The sequence below is a fragment of the Stegastes partitus genome, unplaced genomic scaffold (assembly GCF_000690725.1).
Source record: "Stegastes partitus isolate 25-593 unplaced genomic scaffold, Stegastes_partitus-1.0.2 Scaffold227, whole genome shotgun sequence".
NCBI lineage: Eukaryota > Metazoa > Chordata > Actinopteri > Pomacentridae > Stegastes > Stegastes partitus.
Window position 1 is genome coordinate 20,594 of NW_007577958.1, and position 17,040 is coordinate 37,633.

The following is a 17,040-nucleotide window of genomic DNA, read 5'->3' on the forward strand; positions in this document are numbered from 1 at the left end:
TACGTTAATCTCCTCCCGTAGGCGTGACTGTGGTTCTCAGTGGTCGTCTGTGTTGGCCCTGTGATGGACTTGTGTCCCCCAGTGTCACCTCATGACCCCCTGAAGGATAGCATGAGTAGAGCTAATGAAGTTTTGCACAAAATTAGCCAGAAGTCCACCAAAAGTTTGCCACAAATCTTATTTACGTATAAGAATAGGACCTTGGTGCAAATTGGCAGCAACATTGACAAAAGTTAACGACAACGTTTTGCCGTCATCTGTCACTGAGATGATGAACGTTACTTACAAAACATCAGCATGTTACCATTTTCACTGTGAGCATTTCAGCATGCTTAAATGAACACCACTACCTTCATTCAATAGACTAAAAATTCTCGTTATTAGAAACTTGCTGGTGGCCACACACTTGCTTCCAGTGACTGATGCTTTTCCACACCAATAGGTTCATGTGCCACCACTCCACATTCGCCATCAGACGGCTGCACTCGGCTGCAACCAGAGTCCACGAAGGAGAGAACCTGAGAAAACGTACCACTGTCAATCTCGAGTAAAACGTCTGACCGAGATCTCGCCGCCTGCGTCCGCAGAAACGTTGGGAGTTATTTGGCGAATACTGATCTATATGATATCGGACGGGGCGAAATCTGGTACCGAGCAAGAAGAAAAACATTCAGTCAGATTCCTGCCATTTAATATCCCATTAAAGGGTAATTTGGCATGAAACCCCTGGCATGTGTGATGGAATTCTATTGCTGCTTGTGTTCAATGAAATTCCCCACAGACTTTGGACAGCGGCGTGTGTGTGTGTGCTCATGTGGGTGTTTGTACTGGATGTGTGTGTGTGCTCGTGCTTGTATGAGACCTGTGAATTGTACACGAGCGTGTGCGTGTGTGTGTGTGTGTCTGTGTGTGTGTGTGTGTGTGTGTGTGTGTGTCCTTTCAAGCCGGCAGAAGTTTAGTTTTCCACTGGGGTAAATCTACACTCTCCATCTCCTGCCACGTCTGACTGCCCTCTGTAGTCACAGGGGCTCAGGCTGCGGCCACAACAAGCCACTGGCCCATTAACGGACCTTTAGCCAATGGGACGATGGTTGCCAGGCACGCCACTTTTCCTTTGACCAATCACAACTGTTTTACAAGCTGGAATTCGGCACAAGAATGTGCAGAGAGACACCGTTTTGTGTTTGAGCTCTTTCTTTCAAGTTCAAATTCTTCTCCTCCCTACAGACTGAAAATGTCAGACATTTTGTCATTGTCAAAAACAAAGCAGGGGAACATTCGGTGAGCTTAAATCTGATTTATCATCCTCTACCTCTGCGTAACTGATAAAAGTACAGATTTATATGAAATCTGCTACTCAGGGAAACATTTTTCTCTTATTATAAAAACACAATAAAAGTATTTGTAAAAGAGGAATGTGTTCACGACAGAAATATCTGGAATGTGCCGCCCACAGGAGGAGAAAAAACTGCAGAGGAAATGATGCAAACCTGAGCTTCAAACTGTTCCTCTCCCCACTCTTTCATTTGCTCTGTCTGCGTCGGCGACATCAGATGCAGAATTAAAATTTCATTTTCTCGTCTTTTTCTTCGTTTCATTTCTTCGGCCAGGCGATGGGATCGGAGGGCCCCAGCAGGTGTTCGATCCCATGAGTCAACACCGCCTCTGAAAAGTTTCCATGTGTGGATTCAAAAGCTTCTCTTGCATGTAACAGAGTAACACTTCTGTAAAGGTGCCAGAGCCGGAGAAATCCAAGAGGGAGACGTCAACGCCAAGAAATTATATTAACCATAGAGATAAAATAGTTACTCTCTATTAAAAACAGCAGGTCAGCCAGGTGAATTAATCCTTTTTTTGGGATTTGTCTTATTAAAATCTGGTAGAGAGGGAGTTATAAGTCTCACTAGGTCTATCCATCTCTTTCTTTCCTTCTCCATCTGTGAGTCTCAGCAGGTGTCTCGCTGTGAAAAAGCCTGATGTTCGTTCAGGTCACAGGGTTTTAAGCTTTTCGATCAGGAGGATTGTACCCGTCGCAGTCACTGATGCATTTCATGCAAACCGCACACACACACACACACACACTCCTTCACGCTCACATAATATGAAACACATTTGTCCATGAGAGACACAATAAAACTGGCTCTTCCCCCCGATCTCAGTCACTCCACCACCTACACCTTCAAATCCGGCCCCTCCGGGTCCCGTCCACGCTCAACAGAAAGTGAAAACATTACTATTGGTTATGAAGTCTGCCTGAACAAAGGCCCAGTGTTCTCAGCTGAAGAAGACAGAGCTGACCTTGATTGTTCAGACGAGCTGCGAGCTGAAACACTATGAAAGGATTTGCAGCGTGCAGAGCTTTGTGATTTGCCTGACACCAAATTCACAGTTAGAACATCAGAATCGATTACATCACCGTGAGACGTTTTAGAAAGGTTCGGGTTAAAAAGCCAAGTTTCTCTTCCTTTAAAAAAAAAACGCTGAAGTCAAAGTATTCCAGAATCAGCTCACAAGTTCATGTAAATACGTTTCCACTGGCTTTCCTTAAACTGTAAAAGAGAAAGTCTTTGGAGAAGAACAATGAATGTCTGCTGATGTACCAGTGATGTCTTTAGAAACCTAATTTATCGAGTTGAATGGACACTTAATGGAACGTTGATTTGAGTCACTTAAAGTTGAATTAACATGAAATACTACAAAAACATATATTTGTAGCAAGTGAATCATAGAAATGACTTGACAAAATTCTTGCTTATTTTTTGAGTATCACTTATTTCTGTCTATTTTTTGCGGCATCATATTACGCCGGATTTACTTAATTTACTTTCAGTTATTTTGAACTGACTTTGAAAAGTTTATCTCGCTCGGTGTGAAGTTCTGTCCAACAAAAAAAAAACAAAAAACGCTCTAAATAAAAAATGTGACACTAAAGTCCACAAGGCAATTTTAAAAGGATTATTTCCTTGTGGAAGATCCCATTCGGTGCCATTTGTGCCAAAACACAGAAACGGCTTGGAACACATCACACACCAATATGAAAACACTGATCTGGGGAGAAACTCAGACAGGAACTTTCAGATTGACTCCATCTTGCTCTGGAAGATGTTTTCATTAACGGCAGCAAATGGTTTCTTCTGAAGGGAGGGAACTAAGGTCAGGTATCTGCAGGTTACTGGTTGTAACAAAAGTGAGCAGCAGTGATGTAAAGCAGATCTGGCATCAGCTTTTTAGGGTCTCACTCATTGAACCCCTAAAATGTAATTTCTGCACATCAAAGCTACATATTTAGAAGGTCTTTTCATGAAAATAATCCCTTCACGTCTTTATGCCTGCTGCTTCCTCCAGAATGTTCAGATATACGTACTCCATGCATTCAATCTCTGTAGCTCAAGCACACCAGCTCACCTACAACTCTGTGTAAACACTGTAAAACTACACACTAACAAATTGTAATATTGGAGTAATTTAGCTGCAAATCTTAGAACCAGAAACTGATTCTCAAGCAGAATAATGACACAGAAAGTCCCATCCTGCAAGCAGACAGGTTTGGTTCTGTAGGTTTGTTAGATATGAAAATCTGAAAGTCTGAGTCTGTGTTTTTAAGACCGTCATCATTCTAGACTCGAGGTAGAAATGTTCAGCCATGGTACCATATAGCCAGGGTAGCGAGCTAAAATATTTGATTTCTACCAGAGCCTTTGGTGGAAACTGAAGGTTTTTTGTAAGGGATTTGACATTTACTTTTTTAATTTTAAGTCTGAGTCTAAAAAAAGGACTCCATGTTTTCACACAGCACACACACTAACACAAACACGCAGCCTGTGTGCTTTGCCTCTGCGCTCCCAGCAGGACCTCATGGTAGGATCAAAGGCGTGCCAAACAGTAGTCTGAAAGTGAGCATGTTCCACATGGCCTTGTTGTGTCTGGCCTGTTAAAGCCTGGTCAGAGGAGCTGGCTGGGGGGAATTCCATCTCTACTTGGCTGGAGTGGGTGAAAGACAGCCAGTGTGTGTGTGTGTGTGTGTGTGTAGGTGTGTGTGCTTGTGTGTGTGAAATAACAGTACATGGGTTCCTGTGCTGTGGATACAAGAACATGTTTGTGTGTATGGTAGACACTTTGGACCTGGCTTTAATCTAATAATACTGTTTAAGGCTCAAAGCCCGCTTAACTTCATCTCCATGTCAGTAGTCACGAGAATCACACTGAGCAGCACAAATGCTAAATGAAAGCAGAAGAGGGTGCGATGGCGACAGAGATCCTACAGATAGAGGGTAATGTGCTGTAGATAGAGGCAGGCAGACAGGCAGAGAGGCAGACAGTTTGGAAATAATGGACCAGCTGCAGGAATTAAAACAAAATGTGCAGATGGAGGGGACGAAAAAAGAACAAAAGTGAAGGATGTCGTGTGTGCGAGGGAGACTCTCGAAGGGGAAAGAATGTAAGAAATGTGGCTCCTTACCAGCCCGATAAACAAAGTTCGCCTCAGCCTCAGAGGAGGACGGCGAGAGCAGATCGTCGTCGTACTCGTTGGAGCTGAAGGAGCCGGAGTGGTTCCTCTTGCGAGCGTCCATGACAGCGTTGGCCACCATGACGTGGCGCAGCGAGTCGTTCAGGTAGCGGTGCAGCAGGCTGCTCTTGTACTTGGGCGGAGACACGTAGTCCTCGGCCAGTGAGGCGGCCTCGGCGGCCGAACGCAGCCCAGCGCCCATTCCCATGCCCATGGCCATGCCCACCATGGAGGAGCCCTCCTTCTTGATGACGCTCTGGTACATGATGGGCTTGTTGAGCTCCTCGGGGCCGTTCTGTGTCCTCTGAGGATTGTCCCCGTCTGTTCCAAGAAAAATGAATTCATTTAGATGCAGTGAAGGGAATCTTTCCAACACATTCATGTATCATTTCTATATCGATTCATTGAAAGTTAAAAAAATCGGCACACATTTGGATATGAATAAGCTTTTCCCGGAAATCTACATTTTCACCTTTGCTTGTGAGCCTCCACTAGCAGATACCAACATGATTAATTTGGGCTCAGTGGTGGTCGTGGAGCTGGAGAGTCTTCACAGCTTACAGGAAATATTGTGGCCCACCTTCTACTAAGTATTCCGGCTAATCAGAGGAGCACATTCAGCCACAGACTCACGTGGACGTGATGATTATTTAAAACGTTTTCTTTACGTTTTGGCCTTTCATTCACACTCGGGTTTGGATCACTGAAAACTTGAGCTGCTGGAAAACTCCTGACAATATGAAGATTCAAAAATTCAGTTTGCACTGTTGATGTGGAAAACCTAGTGTTTGCTTGTGATGACAAAGTGTGTGTCTTTGTTTCCTTTGCTGAAATTACACAGGAGGTGTATTTCTATCACAGTCCACTCATATAATTCATATTCCTTCTCTTGATTTTTTATTTTTTTGAGTTTAATTTAAAAAAAATAAAATAAAAAATCATTTAGTTTTACAACTTCTTCCATCCACTGTGGAGAATAATACAAATATTCAGATTTTACTGAGTAGTTTTTTGTAAATGATTGATAACTAAATAATAAACAAGTAAACTGACTGCACATAAAATCACAGTGATGACATTTACAGCTTATAAGTTATATATTGAAATGCATCGATGGGTAATGCCAAAGTGTTAAAAGATTCCATTCTTTCCCACCGCGTCTGTAACTCAGGTCTCCCTCACTGTTAATCTGTTTTCATAGTCCTGTAGTCGCCACAGAACAGTTCCAGTTCCTATCAATCTGCATTGCAGCGCTACTTTTTTTTTTCATAAAATACTGCACTTCTCAAGGTTAAGTTATTTCCTAAGGTCTGTTCGGCTCCTCCAACTCACATTCTGGTTATTTTGAGCTGATCTTGAATCCAAATAGCACGGCAGAGAGATTTCAACCTGGCACTCCTGCCCTCCTGTTGGCATCGCCTCAAGAGCAGAAAGCCCAGCCGAGACTTAAGAAGCATTACCAAATCATAACGGATAGTCGTCGATTTCCTCTCCATCAAAAGCACATTGCCCGACCATTCCCCTGCTGAAATAAATAATTTCCAGGGTGCTCTGCAGCTGAAGAGATTGAATTAAAGCATGGGTCCCTACCTGATGAAAGAAACGGGGGGGAAAGATAAAACACCGCACTGAAACACCAGATATCCTCCGGCAGGAGGAAAATCAGGGAGAAGTTCACTCTAGATACTGTCGCTGCCAAGACTGTAATTTTGTAATTTAGGCAGGTTGGATATTTGATTCAGTCTGGGCCAAATTAAAATTATAGCTCCCACATATCAGAAACACATGGAAGCAGTTGTTCTCCTTCTCCTGCACTGTCTGAGGTAGAATTCAGCATCTCCTCTGACACCACACAAACAATAATAAATCTGACCTGTCATTTTAATCTCATGATAGCCTCTTTTCACATTTAGGTCTGCCAGATTTTTAAATAAAACTTGTCCTTTCTGACAGCACGGCCGCTCCAAATCCCATGCAGACAACAGCACTTTCTCTCTTGGACGTGCTACTGTAGTTACAAAACAAGCTGGACCATTTCAGGACAGTAAGAGGAATGTACATGGGGTCAATGGGGTCAGATGTGGCCCCATAAATAGTCTCTGGAACAAAAGCATAGGCTTACTAACATAATGGAGGGCCTTTTAGAGCATGGGTCAGAAGTGGGAGCAGGCTGCGGATAGCTTCATAACCATAATGTGACAGGGAGAAGAGTCAGAGAGATATACAGAGCCTCCGGTGGTACAGTGGCCTGTGGCAGACACAATGCAAACACCATGCACACATTCCTGTGTGAGCCGCACGCTCGGCCTCTCCCCCTCCAAAGTTTAATTAGAGATTACTGACACCACAGCGCTCTTCCTTTCTGTTCATTCTTTCGCTGCATGACTATATAGGTTTTAGTTTTTTCTGTTTCCTGACCATGTTTTCCGCGCTGTCAGTGAGCACAAAGAGGCAGCGTCTCCCCTGAGAATCAGCATGTGTGCATGTGTTTGCAGTAAATACACGGCTGACAGAGAGATACTCATTTCCAATTGTAGGCTGGAGGCAGAGGTTGGCTCAGCGGGGTGTCTTAATGACAGCGTGTCGCTGCCGGCCGGCCTCTCAGTCTCTCCGATGGGTAACACACTCGCCATTTATATACACCCAGAACATGCTTTTGAATAGCATCAGCCCACTTTAGGACGAACACAGAGGGAAAAGGCCTAACCTTTGGCCCTATTTCATGTCATAATAGTACTTTTAAATCTTGGGATTCACAAGAAGCATGCTGTCAGAAAACTTTTCCCAGCAACTCAGTGCAAAGTGCATCGGGTTCACACCACGTTTGCGGCTTTATGATGTGATATCTTTGAAGTGATCATCAATCAAAGCGATAGACTGAGCAGATGGAAAAGTTTTCCACCGTTCTGTAATGTACAGCACACCTGAGTAAAAGCCTGCCAGTCAAACTAATTCAATTATTTTTACATTTGACATATAGATTGAAGGAAAAAAGACTGTGACTTATGATTTCATATAGGTAAAATTAATAGAAGAGATCTGTAAAATGATCTGGAACCTTTACTTCAGTGGTCCTCAGCAAGATGATTCAAAATGTTCCACAGTAGAATAATGAGGAGGTGCAGCCAGACCGTTCTACACAGTGATGTGTGGCATGGTCTGGCTGCACCTGCTTGTTATTAGGGAGGGAAAGCTCTGGTGTGTTTCTCTAAACCAGTGACAGTTGTCTTAGTGGGGCTGAAAACAAGATTCACCAACTGTGTTCACTAAAAATAGCAACAGCGGAATTGTCTTGGTCGTTAAAATAAATGATTTAGCAAATAAAAAAGCTACCAGGGCGGCCTCACTGCAGGAGACTTTCATAATGGTGACACATCGACATCGGACAGGGAGCAGAAACCTGTGTGACCTGCAATCTCCAGCAAATCTACATTCAGTGGGTCAGAGGAAGCTTCAGTTTTACACCATGACCACTGAAAACAGAGCTGGGCTGAAAGGAGAGGGTTAATTTACAGACACCTGTGACGCAGGTGTTGGTTTGCAGTTCTACATTAATACGGCTGTATTAAGCCACAGTGAGCTACAGAGTTTGGAGCTGGAGTTATTTGTGAGACCAATAAAAAATATAAAAAGCCTCTCAGTGAGAACGCAGCAGATTTCAGCGAACAGAGACCCAGTTTATGTGTGTGTGAGACAGAGTGTGCTGTGTAACGTTATCTCTGCTGGAAAAAACGCCTCAAACTTCAAGTTTAGGGACTCACAAGTGGCCGATCTGCAGGGCTGTAATACACAGTGTGTCTATTTTGACACACAAGACAATGTACAAGTGTTTTCACAGCTGAGTGGTACTGCACTTCAGTAAAGTGAAATATCCTTTTAATTAATACTATGTGGCAGAAATCAGCAGATGAGAACAATCAGTCTTTCCTGTGTTAATCGTGGCAGAAGCGATGAGGCCCAAGAACAATAAGTTATGACATTTTAGTTCCTAATTAGGTATATTAGGGATGTTATTTTCTGTTTGATTACATGTGGCACTTAGCTGGCAAACAGCCGTGCTATGAGAGGATTACAACAACGCTCCGTGATTGTTGCTTCGTGTTCGGTGATTCTTTGCAACTGCATCAACATTAACAGTCACTGCGTTGGTATTAACCCTCCTTCAGAAGTGCAGCATCCCAGATACATTCACTCTTTGACAACTAGCCTCGTGTCACACAGTGAACCTGGACTTCTCAGAGCTCATAAAGCTTTGGGGCTGTTGCCCATTTTGGGCAGGCTGAGAATTCTCTACTGTTTTTTCAGTACACAAATCTTAGCCGTACCTTCTGAGCAGCTGTCGTCACTGCTGACGCTCAGCCTCTCGGCGTTGCCCTGAACATATTTGTTGTAGAGTTTGATCCTGAGCGCCCAGCTCAAGTCTGGCTGCCTCACTGTGTTCTTCAGTCGCCTCCTGGCATTGGCAAACCAGTTGGATACCTGAAGGAAAGACAGAGAGAGAAATAGAAGGAAGTGGGAGCGCACGGCAAATAGAAACATATGTTATTGTTTTGATTCCAAACTCCTCCACGTCCATAGCAAAACAAAGTCTATCCTCTATGAAAACGTCTGCTCTCCGCCTGCCATCAGTCTCATTCAGAAAAACCAAGAGAGACCGAGGCAACAGACAGAAACAGAGTCGGGTTGCAGAGCAGCTCTCTGAAACTGAGCTTTAAGAAACATCCCAGATGCTCCGGAGAGACACCCCAGCATGCATCTTTTCTGTCTCAACGCCATGCAGGAACATTTAACACCCTCCAAACGCCGGCCGGCCAGTGAACGCAACGTTTCATTAACTAATGTTCCGACCGAGATGTACGTCCCCCGTGCTTATTCTGGACTCACACAGCCTCCCTCCAATAATACATTTTTTCCAACACTGTCTTCAAGATGCAATAAAAAAGACACTTGAGCCGGCGCTCTTCCTTTCACTGGGAAGGGAGACCATTAGATGTTATACTAGAATAACTTTTCATGCTCAATAGATTTCAAGCGGCTTATGAAGGGGCTGGGACAGGGGCCTTATGCTAGAGTACTTATTTTTCTGATCCTCTCTTTCAGTATCGTGTTTCTCGTTAACTAAGACCATCCCACATCCCTTTGTCTCGAGCCCAGCGCTGTGGCACACCAGGGGTGAGGCGGCATCTACTACATGTGGCTTGGCCGGAGGGGAGGTGAGGTGAGACGAGGCGAGGCGTGGGACGGCTCGCTAATGAGGACTGGAGGAAAGACGGCTGTCAATGGGGTGAGAGGAAAGAGCAAGGATGGCACGCCTGCTCGGATGACACCCAGAGAGATTAAAAAGGTAACCCAGCAGCCAAACCAGCGCCTTCACCCGTGGCCTGTCTGCACTGTATGTACCGTAGAGGAGACGGCATGCAGGCACGGCGAGGGGAGCTCAACGGTGATGGAGAGATGGCACCCGAGTATTAGCACAAACTCTGAAGAAATAATTCACAACGTTTACATGGAAAAAATGGGCTGTTTTGCTAAAACATGACAGATTTAGGTGCTTTTAAACACCTGGTGCCAGGTGGGTGTTTCCAGGGAAAAATGCACATTACTGGCAGCAGGATCGGTGGTTTGTCTGGACTAAACAGTGGAAGAACTGGGCTGTTCGTAGCCTCGATCGATGGAGGGGCGAAGAAAATGGAGGCTCGCAGTGCTACAAGTAGCTGATGTTTTCATTTTAGATAATTAGGTGATTATGTTCTCATTTGTTTGAGGTATAAAATGTCAGAAAATAGTAATAACTGCCTGTAAGAGAACTGTTAAGGCAGACAAATATATTACAGTTTTAGGTCCTTTGCATGGTTTAAAAAACAAAAATCAAAAGATTCTTATGTTGAGAAACTGGAAACAATAAATATTAAGAAATTTAAATGGATGTGACGGACATTTTTTTTTTAAATCTTATTTTGATTTTTTACACTTTTCTGTCCATCAGTTATTTTATGAGCTAACTTATCATCTTAACAACACAAATCTCATCCACAGAATATCAAAGGCCCACAAAAACACTCCTTCGTGCTGAATAATGTGATAATAATTGCCCTGCTGGTCTTCACTCTGAAGACATCTCCCCCCGACCTCTGACCCCAACGCTGGTACCGTCAGCTTCAGCGTGTGTGTGTGCGCGCGTGTGTGTGTGTGTGTGAGGAGGCTGTGTGAGACGGGGAGAGTGTGTGTTCGCAGCACAGCATCCCGGTGTCCAACACAAAGCATTCCTCCGCACTCTGCTCGCCCGCACCAAAACAAACAGCTCCATCAGGCCCCCGAAATGAGAACCAGATTAAGCGCCGTGGCGGGCGGCCCGAAAGAGCCACTGCAGACTCTGTGAGGCCGTATCAGTGACCTTGTCAGCCAGATGATACTGTACATACACAGCTGCACGTGCCAGACACAAAACACTCTCATTTTCACCGCTGGGTTTTCCTCTCAGTGGTCAGTTTGTCAGGCGCTAAAGTCAAACTGTCCACTGTGCTTTTGTGTGTGAATACTTGACGACATAATTCAGCCTAAAGCAGATACAGAACCGGCTTTAGGAATATAAAGTTCAGGGGATCCCATCCTCTGGGTCGGGATCTGATTCAGGTCTCAAGACAAAAGTAGTGTCGTTGAAAGAGCAAGATTTCTTCCATGCATAAATAATAGTAATTAGATTTTTCTTACTTCTTTCTCAAACACACTTTCTACATGTTCAGGCCTCTGAAATTTTATCAAAACAAATAATTAAATCACTTTTTTACCATTTGCAAACAACTCTGCTTTTTCTAATCACAAGTCAAACACATTAGGAACCACGGCTCCACACGACTCCAGGCTGTATTTCTGAACACATTATGTTTTCCACACAACTGTGAAACTGAATAAAAGAAGAACCAGACAATAGAGGGTGCAACTCAACCTAAAGCATATAAGAAACCTGTATTTACTACTGCAGAATAAACTATCCTGCTACATTCTTTTTTTTGAACAGATCTCTATAATTTCTTCAAACTGGTTTTATGCAAAATGTGATAAGGGCTGAGACGCTGCAAGTTTTTCACAACACTGTGAAATAAAACAGAGCAGACTGGCAGCTGTAGCATTTGGAAGACAAAAAAAAACAACATTCACCACTGCATGTCTGTTATATAAGCAGATCAAGATGTAAAAACACATTCTGCTCACTGCCTCTTAATTGCAAATGCAAGTTAACATCCAGCTTTTCAGACCTGATTAGAAAGACTCTCAACCACAGAAATCAGATTTCACTTTTTAACTTAACGCCAACCCTCGCTGATCACACTCTGGGCTGCATGAAGAAATACCTCACTTTTCTCCATTATTATTATTATTTTTTTCTAGCTTCATGTTTTCTTTGTCACCTGACCAGCTGCTTGAAGGAAGCCACTGCGCAGCGGACTCACCTGCACCAGGGTCATTTGCGAGCCGAGCGCCAGGAGGATTTTCTCGGTCTTGGTGGGGTAGGGGTTGTCTCGGTGCTTGTAGAGCCACTGCTTGAGCGGCCGCGCCATGTCCTGCAGGGCCTGGCGCTTGTGTCGCACTTTACCGCCGCTGGGACGACCCCTGCGGAGGAACAGGCACAGTTTGGATACCGCACTGACTTAATGCGCGCGTAACACCTGGACAGCCCGGGTACAGGTGAATTATAGGACAAATTATGGGGGATTTTGTTAAACCAAGCTTGAGCTGTTATATCTATTCTACATTTATCCTTCATGAAAAAGTGTATTTTTCATAATCTGCAGGATTTAGTCCTCCTTTACGCACAGGACAGATGGTTGCACCCATTCTGCATCTGTCCATAACACCAAGCTCATTACATCAGGATCATGTAAATCATGTTGGTAAACATTCTACATTAAAATCCAATTCCCCCTTTTGAAGATTGTGATCTAATCTGGTTGTAACGTCATAAAACGGAATCACGGTCATGTTGTTTATTGAAGTGAACCAAACAATGTTGCGCAGCTGCAAGTGGAGTCCTGAGTGAAGCGGCATGTTGTCTGAATTCGTTAGTCATGACACATAAAGTGAACACTCTATACAGTGTGCAATTTTCTCACCAAACGCACTGCAATTAAGCTCAGAGATGTTGGATTAAAGGAGAGAGAGACGCGGAGAGGCAGAAACAGAGCGAGAGACTGAAGCAGAGAGAGAGAGAGAGAAAAAAGCCACTCGCAGTTTATTTTTCATTGCGTGTCCCACAAACCACCAACACGTTGCAATGAAACAAACAAAAACATTTCGCTCAGGCGCGCATTTCTGCCAGATTAACTTTTCACACCCAGGAGAAGTGGATCAGGAACAATGTAGCTCGGTCACAGCTAGAGCCAAGCCTTCACGCAAGGGACCGGCAAAAGGCTGGAATTATACTTCTGGTTTTCCCTTACAGACAACCCCAGCAGGGACTACACCATGAAAGAACAAAAACATATATATTCTTACATCTCAATACATCAACTCACTGGTGAGTACAGCGACTCGTAAAAGAAAACTGGTGGTTTTCAACAAGGCAGCACATTGCAAAATGCTGTGAAACTGCTGTAAATTCATTATTGACATCGTGTGAGTCCCTAAAGGAAGATTAAAAAACATTTCCTTGAAGTCCATCGAAAGGAGCCTGCTGGTTTTCCTGAGCTGTGAAGGAGTCGGTCTCACCTGTAGCTCCAGGTTTTATGAACCTGTAGATGTCAGTGTGGTGCTGTGCTCCACTTCTCCCTTTATCTCACCAAAAGCTCCACTGACTGCAGATGTAACATATTTTAGTCTAACCTCAAAGTCTGCCTGAGGTTCATGTTCTACAAATATTTTCCTTGTAATCTAGATCGCTATGAACATCCTAAAGGACATTTCACTCCATGTTCTGAACTTTTGGTTTAAACACACTCTCTAAGACACACACACACACACACACATACACACACACTAAACCTCTGTTTAATGATTTAATGTTCTTCATTAGTACCGATGCTTCCCCTGAGAGGACACCTTACAGTCACACAAGTTCACCTACGATTCTTTGATTATTGCTCAAAGTTCCTCTTTCAGCAGGCTCCTTAAATCCACTGCTTTCTCTCTGGGCTCCCATATGTACTTAATAAACATGCATCTATGAACAAATAATGTCAGGATGTGATATTTTCTTGCACCTGCTTCCTCTCACAGAAAAACTAAATAAAATGTAGATTTAGAAAAAAAAATAAAAACACTGGGCCCTTGTGTGATTGACTAGACCACACAGAGAGCTCAAGGGTGAATTTATTTATTGGAAACAGATGGAGACCTCTATAAGACACGCTACTGAACAAGGCTGACCTACTTATTAATTCTAAGATTAGCTGTGAACATCAACACCTAAATAAAGACCAGATTGTTGAGCGGTAAATATGAATGCTCTGAGCCATCACATCCTGCTGCATTAAAACCACATGAAAAAAGTCAGACTGAGTAATCAAATGTGTCTTTTAGTCCTGGGATGTAAAGGACATGCAATTCTACAGTAAATCTATAACCGACCAACCTTGTGTAAATATGATTTTTTTTTGTGCGTATATGCGTAATTACGCACGGCTGCATAGATGTTTCTTAACAAATTTGAAATTTATTGAAAGGATCTATTTTTTAACTGAAGCCAAATCATTCACTTAAATAGATCAAAAATATAGTTTTACAGGATTGTAGCCTAAGAAGTCAGATCTGAGTTGGTTATTTCGTCTGCTCGCTTAAGTTTTGCGCACAATTTGGAGAGATCACCAAAGAGTTCTGATAACAAAACCATTCGTGTTGTTCACTTTCTCACTTGTGCTGAGTGAAATAACCGTAAAATAGAGGTATTCGTCATCAGCAACATCCCGGGGGGCTTCCCGGACTCCAGTTAATCCACATCCACACATGCTGACCAGCAGCGTTAAACATAACAGAATGCTCCACATACCCGCTCCGCCTGTGTCTGATCGCCTGGTTGTCTCTGATGGCCTGGTTGCTGGAGAGGAGGTCTGAATGTTGCCCGTCGATGACTTCTAGGTAATTTCTGCTGCTCATTTCCACCTCCTTCGCTTTGTCCTCAAACAGGACCTGGCTGCTCAGCTTGTTAAACACAATGGTGTTCATGGTTGGCCAGACAGTCCACCGGTTTCTCTGATGCGTAAAAATTCAAAAGGAAAAAAAAAAGAATCTCCTCGGATTTGTCACAGTGTCCCCGTGTCTCTCCTGTGGAACAAGTTTGAATATTTTTTAAAAGTAGTATTTACATACACCTCATAAACTGTGAAGTAAAATTAGACATTTGGTCAGTGAGGATCATCCGAAAAAATGCAGTAATCATTCTGAGATAAGCGTTTAACCTAAGCCGTTGAAAACACACATTGCTCGGATAAATCACAGCTTCATACCTTCACTCTGATATGTGGAATCAAGCTGCCCACCACTAACTTCCTGCTCACACACATGCAACACATACAACAGTCTGCAGACCGATCTGAGTTCAATCGGACCGTGCGTAACAGCGCAGTTGTGATGCGTCATTACAGTGTCGCTCTTTCTAAACAATTCCAAATCATAACAAAGTATTGTGCAAACTCATCGCGCCCAAAAACTCCAAAGAGTTGCTGAGCTGTGCGTGCATCTCCTGGTACACAAATCAAAAAGCAATGAAGAATCCGTGCTGTCAGCAGGTCAATTATGAGTAATGTGGGTAAATAAATTTAATTTTCTTTGTGCGCAATAATTACGCACAGCAATAAAGCCGACTTGTTCTCTTCGTCAGCCACAAGTCTGTTTCTTTTTTACATGACAAAATTTCGCTTAATTCTATTTAATGCGCCGTCAATTTATTTTCTACAAACAACAGTGAATTGAGAATTAACAGCGCAGTCTCGGTGGTTTGGACTGTAAACACCAAATTTGAGTTTTTTAAATGCGGTCTTGTAGAATTCTGGTTCAAGCATCTTGAATATTTCTCCCCTGCCTCCTCTGCACTGCGGTCTCATGTCTATAAGCCCTGGATGGTTTATTTTGGTTGGTGCTTTCCTTTTTTGTAATGTTTAACAAACAGCCATGCAGGCTTCAAAAATGTGACATTTCGTTTTTTTCCCCTTCAGTTCCAATTTAGAATTTCTCTGTACAGGTTCAATATTGAGTCTGACACGGGAAAAGACGCACCGTGATGTGGAGCCATCACCGGCAGCCTGGTGCAAAATTTGGGCAGCCTGGTGCAAAATATGAACATCGCCAAGTGAAACAGAGACGCAAACTAACATCCTACTTGCAGCGTGTGTGTGTATGTGTGTGTGTAACATGTGTTATTTTTAGCATTCTACAGGATAAAATGTCAGAATAAGACGTCATTCAAACTCAGTCCAGTTCATTCAAAGTTGGGTTAACGGACTTTACGTGGTTTTATCCTGGACTACATCGCTGCTCCTGAACCGGGTGACACATCACAGCTGAGTCTGTCGCTTCTTTCCTACAACTACAATGAGCGTGTGAGCGGGTCTCGGTCAGTTACCTGTCCCGGGTCCCTCCTGCGTCTCTCTGCTGTGTAGAACAATAATCCTGTTTCCAGTCGCCCATTCCCTGCTCACATGTTCCCCTCCTGAGATCCTGAGCTCAAACCACACGGACCGCCGTCTCCTCCTCCGCTTTATCCGGCGGCTTGCGCCGCGCCGCCCGGGACTCTGAATATCTCACCCTGCTCATGTTTCCTAGTACACAGCCCGAGCCTGCGAACATACTGTTGATGGTTTACGCCGGTTCTGGGGCCGAGGCCAGCGGAGGGAAGAGAGGGAGGGAAGCATCACGCTGCAAAAAGTAGGCTGTCTGAATGACTGAGACTGTGTCACAGTTTCAAATGTTACTGAATTAGTTTGTAAAAACACGTTTGGCTGCTGTTTTGCAACTTTATTTGGAAACAATGCCATAATGCAATATTAGAAATGTTAATAAGTCATTAATAAACTGTTATATCTGTGACCTTAATAAGGTGTTAATAAGTTATTTGTAGCATGGATTCTCTGCACCATTTTCCAGACAGTAAATGTTAAAACAGTCAAACAAGTCAAAGGAATTTTGCACCAAAAGTTGCTGCACATATATAAAGCTCGACATCATTCATTAATGAATAAGGAAGTTTATTCTAACTTTAAACATCCTTGTTAGGGCTGTATTAGAAAATAGCACCAGCATGGCAGTGACATGATCCTGCTGGGTGGCTCTGACCCCTCACCTGTTGCCCTCTGTGTGCAATCTGCATGTGTTCTGTGCATTTGATGTAACCTCTGTTTGTTTGTACCAATACAGCACCAGCCTTAGGTAGTACTAGTGTGATAGCAGTAGTAGTGTGGTAGCAGTGCACATTAGAACTTTATCAAATGACAAACACCTAAAGATGTGCAGTGAACATCAGAATCAGAATCAGCTTTAATGGCCAAGTACGTACACAACATGCAAGGAATTTGGTTTCAGCTGTTGATGTCGCCTGAGGAATT

At 43.5% G+C, this 17,040-nt stretch overlaps 1 protein-coding gene across 1 annotated transcript in view; it reads right to left on the bottom strand.

Annotated features, from left to right (window-relative positions):
• Positions 1-16,136, bottom strand: part of mkxa (mohawk homeobox a) — a 28,404-nt gene extending 12,268 nt beyond the window's left edge. The window contains exons 1-5 of the mRNA XM_008281222.1: positions 16,062-16,136; positions 14,490-14,764; positions 11,959-12,118; positions 8,833-8,986; positions 4,460-4,828 (exon numbers count right to left, since the gene is read on the bottom strand). Of these exons, the coding sequence (XP_008279444.1) occupies positions 4,460-4,828; positions 8,833-8,986; positions 11,959-12,118; positions 14,490-14,665 (859 nt within the window). The 5' untranslated portion in view covers positions 14,666-14,764; positions 16,062-16,136. The remainder of the gene's footprint in view (positions 1-4,459; positions 4,829-8,832; positions 8,987-11,958; positions 12,119-14,489; positions 14,765-16,061) is intronic.
• Positions 16,137-17,040: the final 904 nt, after the last annotated feature.